Source organism: Megalops cyprinoides, chromosome 1 (assembly GCF_013368585.1).
Source record: "Megalops cyprinoides isolate fMegCyp1 chromosome 1, fMegCyp1.pri, whole genome shotgun sequence".
In the NCBI taxonomy this organism is placed as follows: Eukaryota; Metazoa; Chordata; class Actinopteri; order Elopiformes; family Megalopidae; genus Megalops; species Megalops cyprinoides.
The window spans coordinates 42,206,824-42,234,423 of record NC_050583.1 but is presented as its reverse complement, the minus strand read 5'-3'; the positions used below and the strand labels follow the sequence as shown (position 1 = coordinate 42,234,423).

General features: G+C 43.3%; 2 protein-coding genes across 10 annotated transcripts in view; one reads left to right on the top strand and one right to left on the bottom strand.

The window, feature by feature from the left end:
• kansl1a (KAT8 regulatory NSL complex subunit 1a) overlaps nucleotides 1–12,317 on the top strand; it is a 51,098-nt gene extending 38,781 nt beyond the window's left edge. For 2 of the 4 annotated variants that reach the window (XM_036531477.1, XM_036531468.1), the window contains exons 3-15: nucleotides 3,034–3,175; nucleotides 3,552–3,647; nucleotides 4,634–4,746; nucleotides 5,045–5,225; nucleotides 6,807–6,972; nucleotides 7,490–7,678; nucleotides 8,115–8,303; nucleotides 8,503–8,657; nucleotides 9,188–9,309; nucleotides 9,626–9,683; nucleotides 10,092–10,204; nucleotides 10,389–10,641; nucleotides 11,050–12,317. In XM_036531477.1, coding sequence (XP_036387370.1) covers nucleotides 3,034–3,175; nucleotides 3,552–3,647; nucleotides 4,634–4,746; nucleotides 5,045–5,225; nucleotides 6,807–6,972; nucleotides 7,490–7,678; nucleotides 8,115–8,303; nucleotides 8,503–8,657; nucleotides 9,188–9,309; nucleotides 9,626–9,683; nucleotides 10,092–10,204; nucleotides 10,389–10,641; nucleotides 11,050–11,277 — 2,005 coding nt within the window. In that variant the 3' untranslated portion in view covers nucleotides 11,278–12,317. The remainder of the gene's footprint in view (nucleotides 1–3,033; nucleotides 3,176–3,551; nucleotides 3,648–4,633; nucleotides 4,747–5,044; nucleotides 5,226–6,806; nucleotides 6,973–7,489; nucleotides 7,679–8,114; nucleotides 8,304–8,502; nucleotides 8,658–9,187; nucleotides 9,310–9,625; nucleotides 9,684–10,091; nucleotides 10,205–10,388; nucleotides 10,642–11,049) is intronic. The other 2 variants (XM_036531497.1, XM_036531488.1) reach the window with 2 other exon arrangements.
• A 1,375-nt stretch (nucleotides 12,318–13,692) lies between these two features.
• mapta (microtubule-associated protein tau a) overlaps nucleotides 13,693–27,600 on the bottom strand; it is a 41,123-nt gene continuing 27,215 nt past the window's right edge. For 3 of the 6 annotated variants that reach the window (XM_036523643.1, XM_036523661.1, XM_036523653.1), the window contains 3 exons: nucleotides 23,248–23,329; nucleotides 21,805–21,911; nucleotides 13,693–17,819 (listed from right to left, as the gene is read on the bottom strand). In XM_036523643.1, coding sequence (XP_036379536.1) covers nucleotides 17,604–17,819; nucleotides 21,805–21,911; nucleotides 23,248–23,329 — 405 coding nt within the window. In that variant the 3' untranslated portion in view covers nucleotides 13,693–17,603. The remainder of the gene's footprint in view (nucleotides 17,820–21,804; nucleotides 21,912–23,247; nucleotides 23,330–27,600) is intronic. The other 3 variants (XM_036523688.1, XM_036523679.1, XM_036523670.1) reach the window with 1 other exon arrangement.

Genomic DNA, 27,600 nt, shown 5'->3' with positions numbered 1-27,600 from the left:
AGGCGGGTAGAGATGCTGGGAAAACACCCGATTGTGACAGGATAGCTTCGACTGTGCGAAAACATCCCCTCTCCCCACTCCCGTCCCTGTCTGCAGAGCTTCAAAGCAGAGGATGTGTGACAGATTAGGTGCGCTCTCTGCCCTGAACGCCATTCAATTTCCTGCAAGGTCAGAGCCGAGGAATGCAAGGCCTTTTTATTATTGGATGCCTTTGTTTCCCTTCGTGAGACTATCATGTTGTAAAAGAACATTTCACTTACTCCAGGAAGCGCTCATTTTGAAAGGAATAGTTTCGTTACCTGGGTATCTGTGTGGGTGCAGACATGCGTCTCTGACTGTGTGTGTGTGTGTGTGTGTCTCAGATTGTGGATGCTTCCTTATTTACATCCTGCTCCCTCAGAGAGGAGGGCTGCTCCCTGCTCAGCAGCATTCATGTGTTTGCACTAAGGACTACAAATCTCTTTGTAGTACACTCTGCTCCCCCGGCTTGCGTGGTTGACTGCGGTATTGCAACATCTTCGACCGTCCTCCCTCCCCTCCCTCCCTCTGTAATAAAAAGCTCCTTTTTTTCTCTCTCTCTCTCTCTCTCTCTCTCTTCCACTAGCTCCTGTCCTGGTGGAAAATTTTAATTGGAAAAACACGGGGGAAGGAAAAGAAACAGGATTTGTTGCAGCCAGTAAGGCAAGGCTTGTAAAGCAAGAGACCAGAGCAGAGGAGATCGGTCCTGGGCTGTGTCTGGCAACAGTGAGGCAGGATACGTATTGTTCCCCCCACTGTGTGGCTCTAGTGTTTGATGAGAGGGTGCCCTCTAGAGGTGTAGTTCTACCTGTATGAAAAAGTTCCTTGTCTGTCCCTGTAGCTGAAACAGGAGCAAGCCTCCTTTCCAGTCAGCCATTCGCAGACAATGTTGGACCGTGTTCATGTTAAAAGCCCCTTTAATGGCACCTTGGCTGGTTTCACCTTACCGTTTATAACACAAGGGGACTAAGCGCTGGCCCTAAAAGATCACTGTGTGCATATTGATACTGAGACGCAGAGCGAGTGTTTTGCATCAGTGTGTGCGTGAGTGCAGCTGCACAAAGACACAGGAGTGATGGCCTGGGACGGGTCTAACACAGCACAGCCTGCACCGACTCCTGGCCCTGCCCGGTGCGTCTGGGCCCAGCCTTTCAGCCGTCACCTTCTTGGTGGGGACCCACTAAAGCAACAGATTAGCCTCCCCTAGTCCATCCCAGCACATTGACTCTAATGGAGAGAAAGCATCAGGGCTAACACCATCTGACCTTGGTACACCAGCACACCATTCCAGGTTTAGCATGTTGTAGTAATTCTCCAGCCATCTAACGAGATTCATATGAGAGTGTAAACCGCTGGTGTTATGTAAAGTGACAGGGGAAAGGGGGGCTCATTCACTAGATGGACGACCACACGTCTCATTCCACTGCTCTAGTTCAAGGAAAGCATGAGTCAGTGGAGAACAGCCTTGTTCTCTGCAACCTTGGCTCAATCCACAAGGCATGCCGTTCTCTTTCCTGTTTCAAACCTTGCACTTTGTCACACGAACGAAGACTTTTGGTTGGGGGTTGAGAGTTGGTGGCTTTTTTTTGTGCTATCAGCTCAGCATTGAGTAAGAATATGTGTAAAAGCTACATTGCTCACATTAGGGAAATGGCTTGTAGGGTTTTGTAAGATGTTCTTATCTTGACAGCACCATGAGTTTGCCCATCAATATATCTGTTTTTCATTATCTCACACAATTTCTTTGGCCAACTGAACACTCAATATATGAAAAATTAAGATGAGTGTTTTAACAACACAAAGGTTCCATTAGAGCAAACAGCAGCCAAAAACCTCACTACTCCTTAAGAACTAAGTAGTTTATTCAGTACAAAGACTTTCCAGCAGAAAAGAATCCTTTCCAGTGCTCAGTGGCCCGGTGAGTATTAGGATAGTGAATATAAAAGGGTTTGTCTCTAATTTAGAGGCCCTACAGCTGTTCTACAAAAGGGCCTACTTTTAATTATGTGTCATTTAATTTGAAGTGAACTCAGCAACTGATGAGGCTCAAAATACCCTTGTCCTCTCCATGTAATCAGTGAATTTATGACTAGGCAAGTAAGTCGTCATTTACCAGTTTTTGATCACACCATAACTATAGTATTTGTGGTGGGGTTCCACTGGACATTGGACCTGGTACTTCTGTCAGACATTTACTGTGGGAACCCTTGCCCAGAGCAGCTCCTAAAGCTCACATTTGGTGTATGTATCATTTCTATAGCTGAGAATGTAAACATGGGATTTGACCCCCGTAGTTATCTGGTTGGCGGTCATTTTCCCACGCTGCCATAGTGGTTAGGTTTAGAACCCTGGTGAAATGCTGCTTTCTGAGCTTTAAGCAGAAAGGTACTTTATTAATAAATCTGGGTCGTTCCAGGGCAAATTAAACTAATGTAATATGTAATGTAATGTAATAAATGGTTTTATGTATTTATTTGATTGTGTACACACACAATCACATAAATCAGTCACAGCTAATGATGCCCAGTAAGCGGCCTTGTCATGCCACAGCTTCAGTTTAGCTATTTGTCTTTTGCTGCATATTTTTTGCATTTTCGCATCTGGTGTAAATATGCTGTGGAACACTGAACAAAGTTGAAGAATTGAAATTTTGAGGCTAACCAGTATCCTTTTCCTAAATGAACTCTCATGCTTCTTTGTAATAGCTCTATGTTAGCATTGGTCCCATTGTCATTTACAGACAGAGCTTGCATGCACTGTTGTGGCAGGACATCCGTGTCTATTAGCTTGTAATGTCAGTGTCAGAGTGCAAACAGACCTGTGGCAGAGATCTAATGTGCAGTGAGCTGTCAAGCTCCAGGGAGAAAAGCATGTATGTGCATGCACACACACTCCTGATACCCCCCCATGTACACACGCGTGCAGGCGCACACTGTCGCGCTCTGCAGACTGTAGCGTTTCCCACGGTTCGAGCGGCTGTTTATGTCCGTGTCTGTTTGTGTGTCTCTCTCTCAGATGGAGGAGAGCGGAGGGCCGCTACGCCTTGGAGAGGGCCTCCATCGTCAGCCACTGGAACTGGCTACAGGCCCACATCTCTGACCTGGAGTACCGCATCCGTCAGCAGACCGACATCTACCGGCAGATCCGCTCCAACAAGGTCAGCTCCCTGCCACCGCAGGGCTGGGGGGGGGGGGTCGCACCTCGCTACCACACACCCCTGCAGTGCAAAGCAATCCAGCCATTTAAGTTCAGCCACTCATCCTAAGTAGCCCATCAAACTCCTCCCTCTACCCCTGAGTCCTCAAATCTTGCTCCTCTCCCTCCAGGATCACCTCAGTCATTTCATATAAGTGGTGAATTCAGTTCATGTGGAAAGAAATCATGAATAATTTTAAACGTTTCCCAGTAAGTAGTGTTATATAGACAGCACACTCGCCAAGCCTAGCGGCACCTAATACAAAGGCATCACCTTACACTGGAGTGGCAGAGTAGCCCTATTTGACTGTTTCCCCATATCATGTTCTTGACCATAGGGTTCCGTAGAGCTAGGAGACCCGGGCCCCTGCGAGGTGCCTGTGGAGGATGGGGTGGAGGTGAAGGTGGAGGCCATCTCTTGCCACATCACGCAGGTAAGTGGACCGGCTGGCTTCCAGGTAATAGCTTGACTGCCAACACTGTAATGTCCCCCAGTGGCCCAAAGATATTTAATGGTCAGCCCAGAGTGTCAGCGTTTTCCCTTGGAGTGAGAACAGTTCGGCGAGGTCGGGTTTTGAACAAACTACAGGGCCTGCCGACTACGTCAGCAGCCTTGACCAGCTCAGTAGGAAGAGTCGGATAATTGAGCTACATTCTTGTAAATTTGTAACCAGAGCAAGTCTTCTTTCCCCGATACTGCAAAAAAAAAAAAAACATGCTAGATGTGTATGTGTCTGGTGTTTGTCAGTGCATTGAAACTGGTCAACCGTACTGATCTTCTCTTTAGCTTTAGGGGAGAAACAAGCCTTGAAGAATGGCTCATGGAAATGCCTAACAAAGAACCTATCCTATGAGAAATTACTAGTCTCCCTCTAAAAAACAGAATTTGGGAAGAATGTCATGCTGTAGACTCCCTGGACTCCCTGTTGCGATTAGCAAGTACAAGATGTTGTCGCCTCCACCCCCCAGAAAAACACTTGATCATATTACTGTGGTGATGTGGTGTAATTGTATTGCCCAAATGATAAAGTAGACAAAAGCAGGGTCTGAGTAGATAAGACTGTGGGGTCACCCTAGAAGTTTGAAAAGGGTCGACTTCCTGTGGGGGCCCAGACCTCCCCTGACATTCTCCCCTTTGTTTTGGAAAGCTCTAGATAAACCCCTGGCACAGTGCCCGTCCCAGAGAAGCTGGGACAGGATCAGACAATACCCCCCCTTCTCGGTGGGGGTGGGACAGGGGAGGGGAGAGGAAATCAAAACAGTGGTGGTCTTTGTTTTGTCATGCCAAGCGGGGTTGACCTTTTTATCCATTCAGTGCACCAGAGGGGGTTCACTCATTGCCTTTTGAACGATCCTCCGGCATGTTAAGGCAGAATATGACTGGGGAGAGGCCAGACTGAAAATCTGTTGTCATTTCCAGGACGGCGCTTCCGAGGGGGCTGAGGGCATGGTGTCACCCCACAGCCCTGCCGCAGAACCGGGCCACTGGAACGGGAGCGGCCCTGGCCGACCGGTCAACGGTGTCATCAGCAGGTGCCCCTACTCACTCTTTAATGTTTGATGCACGTGTCTCCATGTGTTTGTACAACATTGAAATCCTACCTCTGCCAACCTGGGATACCAACCAGATTCACAGTGGGGAAACTATAATAGACAGGGCATTCTTTGCATATTTAACCCTGGCATCCTAATAACAGTGTCTGCCATGGAGACTCTGAGTGAGTAAGATTTCTTTGAATTTGCTGAAATAAGAGGTTGAGGTTTTGGTGGTTATGAGTAAGGGTGTGTCAGACAGGAGGCTGTTGTGAGCAGAATTGTTTCTCTGCCTCAGCTTGCACTGCGGCTCTGCAGACAGCTCGGACACAGAGGAGCAGTTCGTCAAGAAGCAGCGGCTGACCCCTGTCCTCTCGCCCCCTGACAGCACCTGCGTGGCTGCCCGCACGCGCCCCATCCTCAGCTGCAAGAAGCGGAGGCTGGTTCGGCCCAGCGCGGTAGCCAACCTCAGCCGCAAGGTGAGCCGGACCCTCTGACCATGGGAGTGCGTGCACGCCTCTGTCTGCATGAGCATGTGTTCGTCCGATTGCACGCTGTAGTCATGTCTTTCAGCCTGTATCACAGCATAGTACCGAAGGATTTCTGTCCTGAAGGGAAAGTGGACTGAGTGTGTAAGCCATCACTGAGTCAAGAGGTCATGTGCATGTTTTCAAAGCTGACATCTGGGCCTGGACTGAGTGGGACGAGCAATCTAAGCTGAAGTAATCCCCATATGCGCTAGCAGGCACACGATATCACTCCGGAAGATGATTGCATGATGGTGGAGAACATTTTTATGATACCATGTCTGATGTTCTGCATACAGAAAATAAAGTTACGTAGATTTCCTCTTCGCTTAACGACGTGCTGTTGAACTAGCTCTGAAAGTGTCAAGATGTTGCTGCGCAGTGACAGTTGTCGTCGTTGCACACTTGTCCAAGCGCATTGCTTGGGTTCTTGGGTAGGTGTGGCCGTTGTTTTTTTTTCTTTAGCAGATGTGACCACATTCATTATCTTTGTTCCTTATCATTTGCCCTACGTATTGCATTTCACTATGTGCCTTCTCAAATAAATGTTGTTTGCGTGTACAGCTTTTTTAATTAGGGATGGCTCGACATCACTTTTTCATGTCCGTTACTGATACCGATACTGCAACCTTGAGTATCTGCCGATACCGATACCAATCTGATACCGTCTATTTCCCAGTCTTAAACAACTAAATTCTCATAAGTTCTCCTAAGACAGAGTTATGCAATACTGCTGCTTCTTTTTATTTAAACTTTTTCACACACCAAACTTTTAGCAGCATTTTTGATTGGTCATCACCATTCAAACATTCAAAATGAAATTTAAAGTGTAACTTTGTGCAAAAGTTTAAATGTGAGTATTTAGAATAACAAAGGAATTATAATTCGCTCAAAGTCGCTCAGTTTTTAGTCAGCCTAACCCTTTCGCACGTAGCTTGTTTTTATGCTGTGTAGCGCGCGGTACGTTACATGGTTTGATATGTTTTCATTATATAGTTTTCAGTTGGCATTTGCTGAATAGAATTTTTCCAGTCTATCTTTTCTAATCGCACTGGTTTTAACATACGAGCTAAACGGCTAATCACACCGGTGTGACCGTACATGCGAAAGGTTTTTAAGCATTTATGTGGTAGTTTAGGCTAATGGGTCGTATCGGATTATACATTTTTTTTCCCCAATATCCAATCGAGTGATGTTGGCCAGTATCGTACCGATAACGATACTGAGTATCGGATCGGGGCATCCCTATTTTTAATTTTGGTAAAATACCAGATAGACTTTATAGTTTGTGCAGAAAACATTGGGAAGTATATGCATTGCTGTAGGCTCCTGCTACATAAATAGGAATTCATTGATGAGGTGGATAGGGGCATGAGTAGTGAAAACAACTTGTAAAACTCAAACACACCAAGCCAGTCACCCCCAAATGGAGCGCTCCTGCCAGAGGCGAACAAGGATGAGCCAACGTAGCAGCGCCAGTTAGTGAGGGGGGGGGTGTATCCTAGGTGACCGTCCACGTCACTCTGCCTGCAGGTACAGAGGAGCTCCTGGTCCCGCTGCAGCTGTACCGTCAACCCCATGTGCGCCACCTGCGGCGGCCCTGCTGCCCCTGGCACAGACTTCCAGTACGAACGCCCCGCTCTTGAACGACTGTCCCAGTTCGACCCCTGCGTCCACCCCATCCTCTCCTTCACTGACGGTAAGCGTGCCAGAGTGGTCACTGCCTGAACACAGAGCCCAACAGTGTTCTCGACAGTCTGAGTCAGATTCAATTTCAGCAGTTTTCATTTTTGCATGGGAACGTTTACAAACACTCAAAACACACACATGCGAGAGAGAATGTGTATTCGCAGAAGCTTGGTTGAAGATTGAGCTGATAGTCTCCTGGCCTTGGCACAAAGGAGACCATGGATCATCTGAACATAATTTATCAGGGAGCTGCTATGAAGCTCAAAGCAGAAAGAACGTATCGTTGGAGCAGTGCCGACTGTTTGATCTTGTGAAAAGATACCCCCTGGTGGATTGAGTGAGAAATTCAGTTTGATGTGTGAAGCCTGTACATTTATACTTCTGCTTCATCGAAGGTTCTGGGGACTCGTAATGCCAGATCAGATTTAAGGCCGCTGAACTCCCGTCCTCTGATTAAAGCATGGGCGCCTCTGTGGCGAGCTCTGGTCTTACACTTCTCTCTCCCTCCCGCTGCCCCTCCAACTCAGACGTGTCGATGAGCCTTCACCTCCAGCGGGTTCTGAAGTCTCACTGGCAGAACAAGCCCCTGGAGAAGAACAAGCCCCACAAGAAGCTTTCCCTCAAACACAAGATCTCCCTCAGCCGCGTGCAGGACCCCTGCTCCTCGTCCTCCAAAGACAAACACAAGCTCCCCAACTCGCTCATCAATGCCGTCAGTGAGTACCCAGCCTCAGCAACTCAGTGCACATGTGCACACAAGAAACGTACACACGTGCAGTCACACACACGTTCACTCTCCCACGTTTTGTTCACGTGCATTCACCAGGGTCCTCTCCCTGTTTTTCTCCGGAAGGGGCAGGCAGCAGCGATCCGTCCATGAATCATTGCTTTTCAGCATATTCCATTTGAAACCGTTAAACCAGACTTCTTGTTTCTACTTGTGTGTTTTGTGGCAGTTCATTACAGTGGAGGCTTTGTCATATACAATTCTCTGCTGCATAATATTAAATGAATTGGCTATTTGAAGCTGGCATTTTATTTGTGAATCGAGGTGATCCTTTTTTGTTCAGTTGTCAGTTCAGCATTGCCATGGTAACCAGTTGCATGAGCATGATCGCCATGTCTACACCCCCCCCCCAAACACCACCACAGGGTTTTCGCACCACAAGGCCCGGCCAGAGAAGCTGCACCGGCAGCAGCTGGACAGCTTGCTGAGTGCCTCCAAGCTGGAGGGGCGCCTGCTCTGCAAGGCAGAGCGCAGCCAGGGCCTCACAGCCGGGGCCTACGACAAGACCCACAGCCGCAAGAGGGCCCGCGAGCACTACCTGGAGAGGACGGACGGTGAGTCGCACCTCCCTCCCGACTACTCATGCATCCACTCACAGGGTGTCTCTGACTGTGACAGCGATTGCAATTAGCAAATGAGGGCTCCAACCAGCAGGTGCACGCTTTCCTGTAACAGCCACGGTGTGCTGATTGTCACACTGTAATCTAGTCTGTAACCGTCGATATAACTGAGGACCCATCCTTCTGCTTTCAGCTAATCCCAGGCTCTTCATGGACACGGGCAGTCCATGCTCATCACTGGCCAACCTGCACACCCCCACCCACAGCCCCCTGATGAGGCAGCTGTCCTCCACCTCGGAGAGCTCCGTCCCCTTCGGCCAAAATAACCAGAGCGCCACCAGTACCCCGGTAAGCAGCCGCCTTCAGTCAGCCATCAGACCGCATCGTCTCCCCTGTGGAGCTGAGGCAGAGACGCTGGCTATGGAAGACCTTCGTTCAGCCAATCAGTCTGTTTTTGTATAGCCCCATTTACAAACAGGTTGTCGCACAGCACTATATGTGCATTTTCCAGGGGGAATAAACAACAGGTAAAAAACCAATTGACCCCTTTTGGGAAAAATTGGTAAACTATTCCATGACCCTGCAGCTGTGTCCTCACCTGTAAATGTCATAGTGCATCGGTCACACACTTGAACACAACCACAGCAAGTGTTCAGTAACAGTTTTAAACATCTGTAAATGACACGCAGTACACATCCTGTGTTGTTTGACAAATGTCCTCAGAACAGCTGTGGACAGTGAGTTTAAATCAGTGCATGCTTCATGTAAATACAGCCCCCCCAGACCAAATCTTACTATGTGTTTTACTGGTGAAATGAGAGCTGGTTGTGTCTGAGAGGGAAGGTAGGTGACAGCTGGTTCTCTTTGCCCCCTTTCAGCAGCCCATTCGGCGGCGAAGAGGAGAAAGCTCCTTTGACATTAACAACATCGTCATCCCCATGTCGGTGGCTGCCACCACTCGAGTGGAGAAGCTGCAGTACAAAGAGATCCTGACACCGAGGTACAGGCCTCAGCATCCACACTGCTGTACAAACCAGTCAGAGTACTCCTGACTCATACAGACACTCAGAATAGTTGGGCTGCACACCTCCGGGATTGGTCCACTGTGCACCAAAATTACAAAAAGCGATTGTATAATAACAGCACGAACAGCAGTCTTTACCACCATTCATTCACATGCATTCCAAATTTAATTCCATTGTTTACTTTTGCAGTCTGGTGAGTTTCTGTTCTTTAAGTCTTGCTCGATGGTGTGCCCATCAAATATTCCTAGTTTACGTGCCAGTGAAAGACTGTTTTCCTTGTGGTGTTTTCAGTTGGCGGGAAGTGGATATTTTCGCAAAGCCAATCACTGAGGAGGATGAAAGTGTCGAGGTATGAATGCTAATTCGCTCCCTGCTAGGAGAGGTTCCATTAGGCCGCAGTTAAAAGATTTTTTTCCCCTCCCTTTTTTACTGTTAGATAAGGTTGTAGAGGTTTTGTGCAAATTTGATTTGCTTTGATTTGCAGTTTGATTTAAAGAGCACTCAGGAATAATCATTCTGATAACTCTGGTTCTGAGAATAATTCCACTACACATCTTTATAGTGTATTTCTAAATGTAGCTCCTCGTGTGTAGTTGTAGGTCAGTGTATTGCAGTCAAAGGAGACACCGGTGGATTGACACAGGAGGAGGGAGCAGAACAGTTTTCTTCTCTCACCCTCGGTCTGTGCACCCAAGCTTGAGTGCTGGGCAGCTGTGTGCTTACTGTCCTACCTGTCTGTCTCTCTATCTGTGCTTAGATCGAGGATCTGACGGATGCCGCCTTTGCCCAGCTGCACTTGCCGTGTGAGGAGCAGGAGCGCTCGAGGTGGACCTGGATGGCCAGCGCTCCTGCCAAGAGGAGGGGCAGCAGGTGGGTGTTAGCCTTCAGCACACTCTTACAGGGCAGGTGGGATCTGACTGTCAGAGGGTACTAAATGACGTTGAAGTTGGAAAGTTTTGTCGCGTGACATTTTGGGTAGTAAGCCAGTGATGGTGGTCATTATTTTTCCCCCATTGACACTCATCCTGCTCTTCCCCTCCCTTATGCCCTACAGGTCGTACAAGTCTCTGGACGGGCGGACAACGCCTTTGCTGGGCGGCACAAACCCCTCCACGCCCCAGCCAGCGTCCCCGGACATGACGCACTTCCACACCCTGCACGACTACGGCCCGGTGGCCTCCCCCCGCAGCCCCGCCAGCCCGGACCTGCTGTCCAATCCCTACACACCTGGCTCCCGCGACTCCCACCGCCTGCATTCCAGCGAGGACACCCGCTGCTCCACCCCGGACTTCACCTTCGAGGAGCTGGTAAGCTCTAACTGACAAACACAAACACACACAGCGTGGTGGTGCTCAAACACCAGCTCATAGATGGTGCAGCCTCATATAGCCCACAGATATTCAAGCAAAATGGTGCAGCCAGACTCTTATACCGGTACATTCTTTTAATATAGCAAGTGGTGTCTTAAAGATGGCACACAGGCCTCAGAAGAGAGTTTCCACAGGTGAATCTACCTTTGTGAACCCAGAATGAATCAGGCTCATTTAGACTTGAGAACAGGGCCATATTGACCTGGGTTGGGCTGTGTCACGTGTGGATGTGTGCTGGCCACAGAGCAGGTGCCCATGTATAGACATATCTAGATTGGATTGAGGGATGCGTGGACGGTAGCCATAGTACAGGTGCTTACGTTGCGCTCCTCTTTCTCCGTACGGGTTCCCCAGACAGTGCAGCCGTGGGAGCGCAGGAATTTCCCCCTGGCAGAGGACCCAGTCATGGAGCCGGAGGACCAGAGCAGCCCAGAGGGTGAGCAGCCGGGACGGGCCATGCGGCGCATCTCCGGGAGCAAAACGGGCTGCTCCAGGTCCGAGTCTGAGAGCGGGGCGGCCTCTCCCTCACCTGACGACAGCAGCAAGCAGAAGCCTCCTGCTGTCCACCAATGAACCATGCGAAAAGGACACTTCCCCCCACACACCTACTGGCATTAAGGAAAAAAAAAAGCTACAACAAAATATATATATATTAAAAGGATTCCTGTTGTTTGATATTCAAACATCAGTCAAATTTTTTCACAGTTTTTAGTGAACATACAGAATACAGAAACCTGTTTTTAAGTTGTTTTGTCACAGGAAAAAGATGTTAAAAAAAAAAAAAACTTTACAAACCATTACAGAACTAGAAGAAAGGCTAAACAATGGCAAACATGGGGCTCTGTGTTGTTTTCTAATGTTAGGTGTACACGTGTAGGGAACTATGTAGCAGACTTCTGAAAGGGGATTGTCCAATGGGGTGTTTTTTTTTTTATTTTATTATTTGATGTCTGTGACCCCATGTAAGTTTTAAGTGGAGTGACGTTAAGCAAAATGGAAAAAGTGAGCCCCTCTTTTATCCCCACAAGTATGTCGCTACGCTGTTTCCTTTGAAGAGAACATGCCTAAAATGGTATATATCATGTCACTGTGCTGCATCTTCTAAGGGTTACCCTGAGCACTTGCATTGCAGAGCAGTTTGTGGAAATGGTGGGGGGTGAGAGTGGGGAGTAGTATCTCTGTACCGACATTGTCCTGATTCCTGATGCATCACCTGTATTCTGCTAAATGTTATGCAGTGTTGACTTCAGCTGTCTGTTCGTTCAGCAGTCTTTAGGTCAATAAAGTTACTATTTCACTGGACCCCAATGCAGTCTGCCGAGAGACGGCTGCCCTGTGTTTTCATCAGTGAAAGAGAGAGTGGGGGGGGGGGGGGTGTGCGTGTGTTGTGGTTGCCGCAGAGTACTTGCCTCACAGAGAATGCTGCTCCAGGCAGAAACGTGTCGCTGCAGAACCACTATGCTCATGGACAAAGGATAAACTCATACTTTGATTTCAGAAATGAATCATTGTTGCCAAACCAAAGGAACTGGGAGGGGGAGAGGCAATGCAGTTGGCTTTTCCCTCCCCTGACCTCTCCTTCCCTCTGTAGTCTCTGTATCATGTACCTGTCAGCGGGCTGTGGGGGGGGGGGGGTGGGGTGCTAGGCGATGCCCAGATGTAGAAATGGGGAGTCTGATGATAGAAGGATCTGGTAGTATGGCTAGTCATATGTCTGTGCTGGATTAAACATCTCACCGGGTATGCCGGGTGCTCACGTGAATGTGCAAATATACCTTCTGACCTTCTCCGCCTCTTTCCTTCCCTTATTTCGGCAAAATGGGTTTTTGAGGCATTAGACATAACAAAACAAGGGGTGTTCTCTTTAAAAGGAAGCAAATGTGTAGCGGCTAGCTATATACTGAAGGACACCTAGACCTCAGGTTTCAGAGTTTTAAGGGAAACTTTCTGTCGCTCAAGAGTATTCCTCAGCTCCAGCTGCTCTGGTGGAATCTATTTATTGCGATACAGTCTGATTGCTTTTTTGCTCACCCTACATTGTGTTCATGTCATTGATTAGTAGATTTATTCAATTTGAAGCACTATCCCCATCGAGTTGCAAATTGCTATGCAATCTGGATTTTGTTTATATATATATATATATATATATATATATATATATATATATATATATATATACACTTAAATTCATAGGTTTTATTTTATGCCTCTGTTGTGATTTTTCATTCAATTCTGTATCACTGTATTCTGTTTTTGTAGTTACACAATACAGGTTTCAATGTACCAGCTTAATTGTTGCAGCAGTTAACAGAGTCAAATGAGAAATTATTTTGTATATAGTACTATTAAAACCATTCATGTTAAAACCTGCCTGAGTACTGTGAGTTTTTTAATCAATTCAAATTTAATTTCATGATAAAATGGTAAGTGAAAATGAAAAAGAAGCCTAATTTTTATTTGCAGTGTGTTTATCTTATAATCAGAGTAGTCTGTCTCCGCTCACCATGATAAAAGGAAAGGAGTAGAGGCCCAAGTTCTCATCCTCTAGATGAAAGAAACACTCTTGGCACTTCATAGATGTGCCTGTAGCTGCTCCACCGAGCCATTAAAAAGATGTCCATGTGGTGTTACAGGCTTCTCTTTTGAGTGGTGGGACTTTGATGGGACCACAATTCGGAGTCAGTAAAAAAGTTGTAGGGGTACTGAAAGTCCCTTCATGTTTTATATCAGTCGTTTTTTCTCTCCATTAGAACCAGAATCTAAAGTGAGATTATGACCTGTTGCCTTGCCTAGTCTGCGGTGAAAAGTTCATGTCGTATTGCGTGGCTCACATATTACATAATTTGAGGGTGTTTATTGGACTGATGGAAAAAAAAAAGCGAAACTTTAATACAGACTTTATTTCGAAATTCACGTTTACAGCAACAAATATCAGTGTAAACCATTTATTAATAAAACGCACAATAACAATATGGACAATCACAATTGCCAAGCCAGAGTTAGAACTGCGAAAAAATAATTCTGCGAATTGAGCAGAAACTGAAAAGAATTCAAAGGCCTTAATGAGATTGGAACTGCTATATCTTTCCAAGACTTCCAATCAGGAGGCGAGAGCTAAAAAAAAAATCATTTACAACACTGAAAAGCCTCACAGTACCCACTCTTTCCAGACCAGTTTTTTTTTTTTTTTAAATGACAGCATTCAACTGGAAAATTACCCTGTCCTTGAACAAATCTCAACAAAGAAAACTACCATGCCTACTCCTGCTGCTTGTTTCAGTAATGCACATTACACAGACAGTACAGAAACAACCATCCATATCATTCAGAACTCTTGGTGTCTACCAGTGAGTGAAACAAGGTTACATGCAGATGAGTTTGTTGCATGCTGGAAATTTGTCTTCCAAGCTTCTTCTCCTACATTGATGTAATACTCCCTTGGCAATAGTTTTAAAGGAGCCAAACATGTACACATAACATATAGTTTGGATAACTCTTTAACGCCACCTATAACGTTACACTTTGTGTCTCCACCAAGAAGAAAAAGGGTTGCCATTTGGGTTTTACTTCCTCCTACTGCTACTTACAGAGTCTAATAAAGTAGCACATACGGGATATACAAAGGAAGTACTAGGGAAAAACAAGTAGCAACATGTACTGTAAACTCTATTTGAAGAGCATGCAAGGAGCATAGCTACTAAAGACTAAGCAATGCCGAAGTAAGTGTAGTAGTTGGCTGTAAGAGAAGTGATTCCCTCTGGAAACCTTTTTGCCTCGGACCTTTTCAAAAGAGCAACATTGCGCCAAACTATGGGATGTTGTGCGAAATGGCATGGAATGCTGTTTCTTGATGTTTCGTATCTGTGTTTCTTTCAGACCTGAACCCAGTGCTTTGTGACAGAGTCGGAGGGAGAGGGTAATACTCAAGTGTGTCCAGCCTCAAAGGATGGCGTTTGCGCAGAAGAGAGTGCTGCAAGAATTAATAGAACATTTTGTAAGTGTTTAACCTCCCCCTGGCAGAAAGTCAGGCAAAACAGTTTGGGTTCAGATCTGTCGCTCAAACTGCGGGGCTCTTGTCTCTCACAGGATTGGACTGAATATTTTGTCCCCGACAATATTTACATCACATTGAGCACTCAGGTTTGGCAGTTACACATGAATTCATCATATCATCAAACAACATTAACGGACTGATACATACACTTTTTTTCTTGTTAAGATTATTTCAGTTCAATATGCAACACACAGTTCTTCATTTTCACATATGTTACAATTTAGCACACTTGGTTTTGATTAAGAGAAAGCTATTTTAATTGTTCTAGTCTTTTTGCTGCTGTTGTTGGTTCTCATGTCTAAACAAGTCAGTCAATGGAAAATTGTGAGAAAGATGTGTTACCTTAAAAACGAAAGGTAACGGACAAGCATTTACAGAAGAGAGCTGAGACAAAAGGAAATAGAATTATGACTGCCAGCAGGCACAGTTAAATCAGGTTTCCATAGCAGGTACGGTTCACATCCACAAATACACGATTAGAAAATGGTGTGCAACACAAGCTGGATATGTGTGAAGCATCTGTTTTTTTATCTTCATTATATGCAGTGTATACCCACAGCAATGAAAGCAAGTAGGGAAGGGGGTGGGTTCCACTTACTGTGCTTGTCTATCTTTTCTATTCATGCAGGGAAAGTCATGGGAAGTCAATAAGCAGGGCTCTAGGTAATGAAAAGTGAGATATGCCTATGCTTACCATCGTTTGTCTCTGGATTCATCATCACATCCTCGCAACATTTTTTTTCCCTACTTTCTAAATGAGAGTCTGCATCCATCAGCTCCCTCCACATGCTATTTTGTAGCAGGTACCCTGTAACTCTGATGTGGATTCATACTCTGTACAGCTGGGCTGCTATCACCCTGCACAGTCTCAAATGGTGGTGTTTACCAGCAAATGTGAAGCCATGTAGGACTTCTCAGAAGAAGGTCACGCCTTTCAAACCTTCATAAAAGACAAATTATGGGGCTTACTATGAAAGGAAAAAACCTTAGGACATCAGTTTTACAATATAAGCCCATAAGTCAGAGCATCCTGTCTGTTTTCCATTTCATCATTCATGTGAAAATAAGGACAGACAGTGACCCATGAAATGACAAATAGGCATTAAAAAAAATGTAAACCAGAATAGGGAAACAAACAGGGAATAGGACTACAATTGAGATCATTTTCCCCTTGTCCATGTACCTGATTCACTCAAATGGGCTTGGTTTTTACTGTTCTTTCAGAGTATGACTCAAATGGCAAGTATATGAGCACCTTCCCAATCTCTGGAAATGTATCCTCCGTAATCTGAAACAACTCACACTGGAACATGCATCATTCACAATAACAATTCCACACTTTTCAATCACATAATAAACCCAGAAAATGGTGTTTTCAGATGTGAAAATGGTGTTTTCACGGAGTAAAAGCACTGTAAAACATTAACAACTTTGTATATTGAGGAGACAGTAATGACTGATTGGCACTACACTGTGAATTCTCCAGCCTTCTGGTACCCTGTGTGTGAGTTTGAAATCTGTAGAATAGCACAGAAAAACCTCAAATCATAGATGAATTTTCTTGTCAGTCATCAAAAACAACATGAGAAATATTCATATCAATACATCGATGTGGTCTGCAGTTTACTTTAACTCTTTAAGGGATTTAATGTTGTTCTGCCATTTGGAAAAAAAACATATCTGCATAATAATAAGATAAATTAAGTTTATACAGCTTATACGTGTCCATGCAGTGTCTGTTTTGTAAGCCCTGTGCGCTATGTATGTACATGTTGACTCAAGAATCAACATAAGCCAGGGCTTAGATAGTGAAATTGTGTATCGTAAAAAGACATTCCAAGAATTCCTTGCCACTTTACAGTGGTGTGGGGAGCAATAGGTGGCTACAGGCATTCATGCCTAAAGCCAAATGAAACCTGTTAGTAAGATGTTCAGAGAACTATGTGAATACACCTTCCTCTGCAGCCACCGCTAACTGCAATCACTCTAGCATCACATCTAGTACCTAGTAGTTATTTTACTTTTTGTGTTTGTTTATCATACTGGGATTTCAGAATTTGACTTTGAATTTCAACACAGTCGGGTATGATACCACAGACCATCCCTAGCTTTTGTCCTGAAGGAACTGAACTAGAGAACCAAAGTATGTATTTTAATAAGAAACTTAATGCTAGTACATTTTGTCAACATACATTTTTTTTAAGAAAACACGGTTAACATCTACTTCTCTTGTGCAGTTTTAGCCCTAAATGAAATTCATCTTAATCCTGTGACAATCCTCTGTCTTGTGACTTGAAATTTAGAGCACTAAAATGACTACTGATTTTTGACTTTGCAGAATATTAGGTTACTTGCACGTGCCTGTTGTTCTTACACACTTGGCACAGAACAAAACATCTCAAATTTGTTACAAAAACAAGCTGTAATGGTTAAAAAAAGTCACAACAGGACAACAAAGAGACATAAGGATGTATGTATTCATCTCATCTTCAAGGCAATACTCTGTTCATGGTGTGTTTTTAAGATAAATTAAATACATTGTAAACAACCTACAAGGTCTGTGCGTCCTAAAAGTTCCAAAGGGAATCGAAGTGAATATCTTTTGTTCATTTACCTGTTTTTTTTTTGTTTGTTTTATTATTTTTAGATTTTGCTCTAATTATCATGCCCCAAAAACCAATCAGCAAAATAATGGTGAAAGGCAGACTGAGTTTTTTACCCAGTCAGGATATCCTGCCAGAGACTTGTTTAAAGTAAGGTGGGAAGGCAAGGTGACTTTACTTTTTTTTCTGATCATCACTGCAGTTGTTCCCAGGGGGGGAAACATGTGAGGGGGAACAGGGAATCACAAACCCTGTTTGGCGAGGGAGGCGGAGACCTGGTCAGCTAGCGTGGAGAGCTGCGGAGAATCCGTCATGTTGATGCTGCCAGAGGAGGACACGTTGCTGAGGCGACGGGGCGAGCCGTCCATAGAGACAGTCGGGGACTTGTAGACGATCTCCGCTCCGTGGTCAGTGCGGGCTTTTGCCTGTTCCCGGAAAGACAGCTTGTGTGTCTCAATCTGTAGAAGAAGATGAAAAATGTTCGTCACATGTGGCTAAAAATGGCTGGGTTTGTGACAGGGGCATTTCTAGCTATTGAAAAGATCAGGGGCTAAGTCAAGTTTGCCTGGGGCTTGTCTTTTTTTCTGAGGGGAGATCAGTATCGGTAGGTTAGGGAGGTTATATCTACCTTTATAATAAATAAATATTATCACACCTTCGGACACTGCAAGTCAAGTTCCGCTCTGTTACACAGTCTGTCTGTTGTTTTGCTATAAACACCTCCTTTTTCACGGCAAAAATATTCGGGGCAAGGTTTAAAATATTCTGGGCTATAGCTGGTTTGTGACAATGCACCAACAACCCTCTATGTCAGCGTTGACCAGCCCTGAACCTGGGGCCCAAACCCGCTGTTTGGTTTAGCCATTTCATTGGACTGTTAATTGGAAATGCCACTGGATTTGAAACTCGTGATAGTTCATGGGCTTTAAGTTTTTTTTTTTTGTTCAGTTGGGAAAATTAAATATCCACCGCATTTATGCAGCATAACACCTGGCACATACAATACACAACTTTGGGGCAGCTATCTCAGTTAAGCTGTTAAGCTATACCATTTTTCTGGGTCCAAAAACAGTTAATATTTTTACCAGCACAAATAGACCTCTGAACAACCAACTTAATCCAGATAGGACTTGAATACATATAACTTAAACAGACCATTGCTAACACTCCAGAAAAAAATGTGCAGGGCTGAGATTCAAAAGTAAGATGGCACCCTCTTGTGGCTGCAAAAAAATATTTAATTAGTGCGCATGAGCCCACGGACACACAGCATTTGTTCAAGAGCAATTTTCACATTGATTGAAAATGATATTTGATGTAAAATTGGTATGTAATATTTATAGATAAAATATGTATGTTAAAAAGATGCTCAAAATATATTCTTTTATTATACTATTATGATCTATTGAAAAACTTGCAATAGACATGGTACAGTATGATGAAACACTGGCCATATAATACTATTATTGAAGTGCATGGAAGGTTCTATTGGAGGTGGTTGGGGAAACACTGTCAAAAAGACACTGTCAGATAAGACTTGACCAAGACAAAATATCCCACTGAATGTCGCATGAGCTAATCTCTCCATGTAAGGTGCATCATCTAGCTTTTGCTGAACATAGTTTAAAAAAAAAGTTACTGGAACCACCTAAAACAGGTGCCATTGGGGTCACTTCCCAAGTTCTTATTGCTTATAGTAAGTTAATGTATGGGTTCAGCTAAAGTACAAACAAGATTTGAATTTACTTCCATAGCGCTACCCTCATCTTATCTTGATTAGACAAATTAACTGGATTTCTATACACTTCAAGTCAGTGTAATCTTGAAGTTCTTTATAGTTATAATTTAAACAGAAATGCAGCCACTTTTATTAACATTGGCTGATCAGTTTTTATATACTGTCCTGTCTCCTTTCTATTCTTAATATAGTCAAGTCAACATAAAGTATAATTGGACTCCACAGGAGGCAAGCAACTAGAGCAAGGTTCAGTACCTTAGTATGTAAATGAGCATTAACTACGTGTAGTCAGGATGTGGTGACTACTAGTATTTGTGGTTGTACGGTGACACAGCTGGTTGCTCATCAGCAATACATACATATAGATACCTTGAGCGCCATTTCTGATTGTTGTATGATATAAATACGTACTGGGTCTTCTTTTTGATTAATACAACAGATGTTGTTAAGAGTGAAAAAAACAAACTCGCACACATTGGAACTAGGTTGGCACAACTAGGACTTCACAGAACTACCACTGTCAGTGTGACCTGCCACATAAGTAAGTCCTACTCCTGCTCCAGATGGATAACACTAATCTAATATATGCATGTGAACAAGCACACAACAGCACCAATTACAGTCTGTTATCCATTGTTGAGTCAAAAGAGGTGTGTGTAAATGATGTTTTAAAGTGGTAAGCCACCAAGGGATAGGATGGTGGACAGCTGACTTGCTGGAGCTGGAAAATGAATTGCAGCCAATTGATCGAGCTGACATCTTGCCTTTTTAAAGCTTATGAAACCTTAGCACAATCTTTTCATAGATAACAACTCATATGATGCTCCTTAAGAAAGCTGGCAGTTTAAGCATGTTCACAAGAAAATGCATGCCTGTAATTTAATTTAAAAAACATCAGCTAGCCAACTCTGAATGGAAAAATACAGATGTACAAATTCTTACGGGACAATGGGAACACCACATATAGCGGCTTCGGAAAAATTTCAGACCCCTTCATTTTCTGCACACTTTGCTATGTTGTAGACCATCTAAAATGGATTAAAATGCATATTTTTGGCTGTCAATCTACACATAATTGTACAAACTACCTCGGTTCTCAATTCAAAAAGTGATATTAAACATGGGGAGCATAGGGGGCAACACACGGCTCTTTCTATAACTGTACTGAATATCAGGATATTCTTTCATTGATACCTTGAAAACAAATGGCAGACATGAACCAGTTAGGACATGAGCTGTAGGGAGTGTGAGCAGAGGAGGGGCTGGTTGGGATGGAGGGGGTGTACTTACTGGTGTCCTCATGCTCTACAAGTGGAAGCTCTTCTGGTACGATGGGTTCACAGGGGGAGGTCTGAGAGGACTGTGGTAAGCCGTCATTGGGGACGGACCTGAGACTGCCCCCGTTTAGGGGGGTGTCTCCACTGCCCCCCTCTGCCTCATTCCCCTTCTCTGTCTATAGATGAACCCCCCCCGCACAGGTGATAAACATGTGTCGGTATTACACAAATCAAACAGAACAAAAAAGCGGTCAACATCAACAAAAATGAACCGAAGGCCAAGGAATGAATGAATGAAACTTGAGCGGGAGAAGGAAACAGAAGCTGGATGCAGCACAGCTCGTACTGGAGGCACAAGTCAGCCCTCAGGACAAGACTTTGATGCAGGCGTGAAAAGGGGAAAAAAATGTTCAAAATATGACCGGAACAATAATGCCCGTGAGGTAAAGAAGGCAGACTTTTCACGTGCCCATCTTTATTTAGCTAATTTCATGATCCCCGTCATCCATGTTTTCTCAGTATTTACAGTAAACATGGGGAAGGATGAAGGAAATGGTTTGTTGTCTTCCATCATCAAATATGCACAGCAATCCCACTTCGCCCCAGGTTCCCTCATTGTGGCTCAGTTAGCTTGTGCGAGAGAAAGCAGGAGGCCAGCAGAGCGTCACCAAACACACACGGGGGTGGAGAAGAAAGAGAAGGGGGGAGGAAGGGAGGTGGGGATTGAGGCAGCCACTGTCGCCTAGGAGACCACAGCAATCTCTCTTGCCTGTCAGCTTTGTGTTTGGCTTGGTGTATGGCTTGTAGGTGGGGGTTACCTTTCCCACCCTTTGACCAGAGAATGCAGTATAATGATTAAGAGTGGGCAATCTGTTTGAAATGTGGACATACCCATATAGTGAAGAGTGTAAACACAGACTGTCTGTTGTGTGAAATGTCTTCTAGGAATATTGTTGGTTACATCACCATCCTCCCGAAGACTCAGTAAGGAGATACACTTAGTTTTGTGGTTTGGTAGCTGTATCTGTGGCTATATCTCTGTCAAGTAATAAACTTAATAAATACCAAATAGAACTGTAAACCTGTGGAGGCCTTTAAGCATGTTGCAAGCTATTTTGCAGTAGCTAGAATTACAGTTTGCCAAGCAAGATACAAGAGCTGTGCCAGGAAAGCAATGCCCAAGTGTTGGAAAGTCACTCCAGTCATCCAGAGAGAGCCTTTAAAGGCACCACTTTAGACTTTTCTGAGCATAAACCCATCATTGCAGGCTTTTTTTTGTGTTACATAGAAATAAAATACCATTAAACATTTACATTTAGATTTTAAGTTGATAATAATGGTCTGCATGATGCATCATGTAAAAAGTATTTCATTGCTTTGAGACTTTTTTTTTGATTAATCTAACTTCTCAACAACTTTTTTCTTTACCTTCCTTTGCCCGCCTCCTGCCACATGACCAATGTTGTCAAGAGAGCCAACCTTTGATTGGACCTTGAACTCCAACTTCTCAGATTTGATCTCAACATTGCCACCGCCTAGGGAAAGACAAAGACGTTGAAACCATGTAACATAATTTCAGTGCCTGAAGATATGGTATAGTTGTCAGCACTTTAATTATACCGGTTCCCTTGCACAAATTTAGTCACTGCTTCACAAAGATTAGATTACAACAGAGCTAGCTAGATTTAGGCATACATTTAGATCTAAGATGCTAAATGTAAGATGCTATGCTGCCTCCTCCGTTTTAATAGGATAACTGTCTGCATAATTTACAGAATAAATTATGACAACTTACTAGAAATACGAGCTAAAAATGTATACATACTTCTAGACTATGAGTCAGCTTAACCCTGAAACCACAGGGGCATACTAGGAAGGCTGGTTAGTGTCAAAAAGAAAAATCCAATGTAAAATCGCAAAGAGAAAGTAATTCCAAAGAGACATTACCTTACAATGTGCTTGTTTGCATTGCATTACAATGTGTATTTTTTGCCAAATTTAGACTGCAAACATACGGATGATGGGAGGATTCGCTAGCTAGCAACAGTTATGCCCCGCTGTAAGCTGAGCAAGCACCATTGATATGTCTGCCTAATAGGAGTGATTGACAGATATATCGGCAAGTAAAAGAGATTCAATTTAAATACAACAAAAAGCAAAAGTAAGAACAAGGTAAAAAAAACAAGGTAAGCCATAAAAAAACAGAATAATACACTAAGCAGTTGAGCAGAAGAAAGCACCAGGAAAGCCAGAAGGCACTGCTCTTCAATGTGGCATTTGTTTTATTTGTTTGTCGGTTTGTTTATTTGACTGATTCATTTGTTTTCATTTCTATATTATTTTTTGCATGTATATTGTAAAGCAATGCAAATAATTTGCACTCACTTTTCTAATATGCTTCTACTTTTTGCAACAAATCAGCCCCAATACAATAACTGCTGACTATTTGACTAAGCTTGCTAATTGTTGATGGCAATGAACATGAAATATTTTTGTAAATTTCAACAAAATGAAGATTTCTTTTTTTCATTGCTAAGCAACATTTTTGCATAACAATTGCCCAAATAAAATGTCATTGATAAGTTGACGAGTAGTCTAGCTATGCAACATTAGCTAGTTGGCTACTGTAAAAGCAAGCATGAACAATGATAAGACAGCACTGTTAGACTACTTCTCTATTTATTTATTATAGCTAACTTGGTAGCTAGATGCAATGGCTTACCAGTGTTTTCTGTGGAATGCAGTGTAAACACAATACCTTTAGTCAATTGCAAATACAGTATAATTTGTAACCCATCAGACAGTTCCATCTTGTTGTTAGGAATAAAAACTGAAATCAAGCACTGGTTACCAGTACAGGTTTCACATTACCTGGTTTGTGGTGAATGTTGTCCTTAGAGCCACATTTCGACTGCACATTGCTCAAATCAATCTTTTTGTGAACAATTTGAACCTGAGCAGGAAAAAAGAAAAATTTAAATGTGTCAGCAATGTGTTATTTGTCAGACTGGGCGCGACTGAACACCCCGATATATCTGGAATGAGCTGGCATGACACATGCAAGGATACTAGGATTTGCTTTTTACATGGGCCCATTAGTTTTGTTGTTGGTTGTGGGAGGTAGACATGGTTCAGTTTCTCTCCACCATGACAAATTCCTTCAGAACAAAAAGAAAGTTTCAAAATGACAGACCATAGGAGCACATACGTATAGATAGCTGTCGAAAAACATGAAACAATGCTGAACTAAAAATAGGAAGTAAGTAAGGTTGACAATAGAACAAAAGGTTTTTGATTGCATATTTCATTTAACAGGGTTACATTAAGAGCACCAACAACTGTGAGTGCTGAAAGTGCTACAGCAAAGCTTGACAGGAATGCCCATGTTATTCTTTAACACACCTATGGGCTTGTGGGGAAAGTGGCTTCTGTCAAATTAGACTTTCTTTTCACTGCATTTGCCTCAGGAATTGTCCTCAAAGAAGACGATGTGCCTTCTATTGTGGTGGCAAGAAACAAGGTGATGTGATATTAATGAAGGTAAAAACACGAGGTGACTTAAAAAACAACAATATCAAATACCTCTTGTCAGTAAAACTTAAACATGATCTTGATAAATACTGAAAAGAACAAAAAAAAGTTTTGTAGTCCAACATGAATCAGAAGAATGTTTTCTTCTGTACCATGAGATTTTGACTGCATTTCTGAGACTGCTTATGGACAAGCTACAGTAAATGAAGAAGCATTGTTGTTTGATTTTAAACTTATCAGTCATCAGAACTGCAAGTAAAAAAGGCCAAAAAGTATCTACCAAAAATGTGAATGACAAATGTTTCTTGGCGATCTCTTGGATTGTTCTTTGATGTTTCATGAAAGTTCAAGACATCAAAAACATGATTTTGTTTGCCAAGCAAAGAAACAATTATTCCAAAACAGCACCTTTCATTACTAACTTGTACTGTGTTAGAATATTTGTATTTTACTCAAACACAACAGAAACTGGTCACATTAAGTTCACTAGAATGGATACCAATATTAATATTGGTCAATAATGGACATTTAAGATATATCATCACTATGCATTACCCCAGGGCCTACAGGTTAGATGTACAATGTCTTCTTTATAGGAAGGAAATGGTTATTTTTGCCAACCTCACAAACACTTATGAAAACATCTTAAAACCTGTAAGCCTTATTATAGTTCCTTGTGTGGTGTTTCAGAAACTTCAAGACCACCACACACACACTCATCAGCATGCCAAAAACAAGCGTCCAGACATTGTGTACAACCGCTGGTGACTGTTGGCGCCATAACTGAACAGCCGCCCCGCCTCTTTTGGTTCCACAGCACAAAAGCCTGCATCTACAGCCAGACACGGCATTGACCATGCAAAGAGAGCAGTAGAAAACAGAACAGCAGATATATGAGAGTGCTGCACATTCATTAACCGTTACTGGTGCCATTCCAGACCAGTAAGCCTTCAAACTTTGATGAGCATCTTACTGTTCTGTTTAACATAGTCAGACTCACTATTAAGATGCAACCTATAAGTGAAGTGGATGTTTTCCCTCCTTTTCAGAACTTTACATTTGACTGTGTTTGAATTTAATTTGATTAATATCAAATAATGTAAACAGAGTTATACATACGGTGTACGGTAATACGGTGACAGCAATATCACAAAACATGGATTATTGCAGGGGATGATTTTTATATGTTTATTTTATATCTGAACATGTGCTGTCTGTTACAGGTGAGAGAGGCATATAGACACAGCTTACCAGAGAATCCCAAAAACATGCTGTGTTCCCTTGGAAATATGCCGTCGCCATACATTTCTTCACCTAGTTTGAAGATTTCTAACACTTTTTTTTTTCTTTTTTTGTATCCCTCATTATTGGATACATTAAATGAACACCACAGCACCCGCCCAACCCCCCGCCCCCAATGTCAGTGACCTCTAATAAAAGGCAGTCTTTTACTTCCAGTGACACCAATGCATTATTGCTATACCAGACAAAGGTTCTCTTCACGCTGAAATTCACTGTCATCTCGAAGCCATTTTTCCCATTCTCACTGATTGAGAAGCAACACCATAGCTTTGTAGAGTGGGAGAATGCAAGTGTACACGCACAAAGTTTACACATCAGCATTGATGTGAAAACTTTACGCCAGTGCAGCCGAACAAAGCTCCATTAACCGCAACTTCAGTTGCATTACCTCACCACAGCCGCTGGGGTGAAGCTGTTAGGGTCCAACTGGTGCCTCACGGCACAAGACAAGGGCTCTCAGTCTCTCTTTCTCTAGAGAGAGAGTGAGGTCATCACTCTGCTCAGATCCAAGAGTCTACCACGATAACTCATAGCCCGCCCCATACAATGCAGAGCTATGAGGCATAAGACAAGCACATTGTGTTCTGCTCAACGGACACCACCACAGAAGCATCATCGGCTCTCTTAAGAGTGGAAAACAAATATCAAGAGGTATTCATCTTAGTTTTAACGGCATGTTAGTGCTGTTTCTCCATGATGCTGTCGCATGTCACCTCATAATGTCTACTGGTAATGGTTGAGTGAGGGGGTAGGAGGGGACCAGTAGGACAGTTACACTTGCAGCAGGTAGGGTCCATGGAGGGGTAAATACCACATCCGGCAGACCAGCTGGCTGGCTTATCAAAAGTCAAGTTTAGGGGAGAGAGGTGGGGACTGCCTGGCTGGTCTGCAAACATATGGCAATACCCAATTCAGAGACCCTGCTGCTGGCCAATGGAGACACTGATGATGAGTGGGGTTCAGTTATACTCAACATATTTAGTCACACCATGCAAGGTAAGACATGGCACAATGGACACTCTTGAATGTTTAGTTCCAGATCACATCCACAGATCGGATAGTGAGAGTATAATTTAGGGCGCAGGGAACACTAGGGTGTTAAAGAGAGTGGGTGTCACACGGCTGCTTGCATTGAAACAAACACATCATACAAAGACAGAGTAGAGACACGGATGCTCTTCTCTCTGTAAGAAAGGTGCTCATGCGCTTGTGTTTTCATCCAAAACAAAACAAAAGAATTTGATTTTGAAATTTCAAATTTCAAATTGATTTCAAACCTTCTTAAATGTCTGCCTTTTGGAATTTTGGTATTAAAGCATTCAAATCAATATTTCATTTTTTGGTCAGGAGTCAGGGTTTTTAATGCTTTAAGGCTTCTTGCACATGTTTAATCATCCAGTGATCAAACCACTATTGTGTCTGTGGTTCACAGTGCAAATCCCCTGTTTAACCTGTGGAAAGTGCTGGGCTTGCAGTGCCTGGGTTGGTTCAGAATGCAAATTAAATAATGCAGTCATATGCCTTTTGATGCCCTCTCACATTTGTACAGTGTGCCGTGATTCCTTCAAAGCCTGAATTTAATGATGACAGCATTTCACTGAGTATTACCCAAAGCCCTCAGGTGAAGTGGACATTGACTGATTGAACTGATGGATTTTTACCTTGGCAGTGCTGTTGCTGACTGAGGGGTGGGGAGGGGAGACTAACTGAAGTGGAGGGCTGCTAAACAATCAAACAATGTGGCAGTGTCACACATTAATAGATACTGGTTTACAATACAGCACGGCATAAACAACACCAAGTGGAGACAGGGAATTGGGAATGTACTACCCTTACTGCTGGATGGAACAGCAGGTGTGTATTCTCTGAGCTTCCACTCAAGAAAGGATGTGAAAGGGTTCGAAGCAGAGAGGAGGACATAACATATCTGGGATTTGACAATGCAGAACCAGCAAGACATTTGCGAGAGCCAGCAATGTGTGAAATTGATATGTCCAAATTTAAAAATGCCAGAGCCAAATGCCAGAGAATTGAATGCTTTAAGATGTTAGACTTGAGGACTGGATGAACAGCTATAGCCAAAGATTTAAGGATATTCTACCCAAACAAAGAGACAATTTTAAGAAATTATGATCCATATTTGTTTATCTTTATCTGAAAGTTAGGGCCTTAATATTTCACAAATTATTCAGAAGCAATTGGACTTTGTGATTTACTCCTAATCCTTGGCAGCAAAAGATATTTACCGTAAAAAACAGCTACAAGGAATGGATTCTGTTCATATTACATGGTATGTAGTCATATTCTGTTTTACTCTTTTTGGCATTTTGAATTACTGTGGTATTGAAATGAACAACTGAAATATGTAATGAAGAAAACTGAATAAGGATT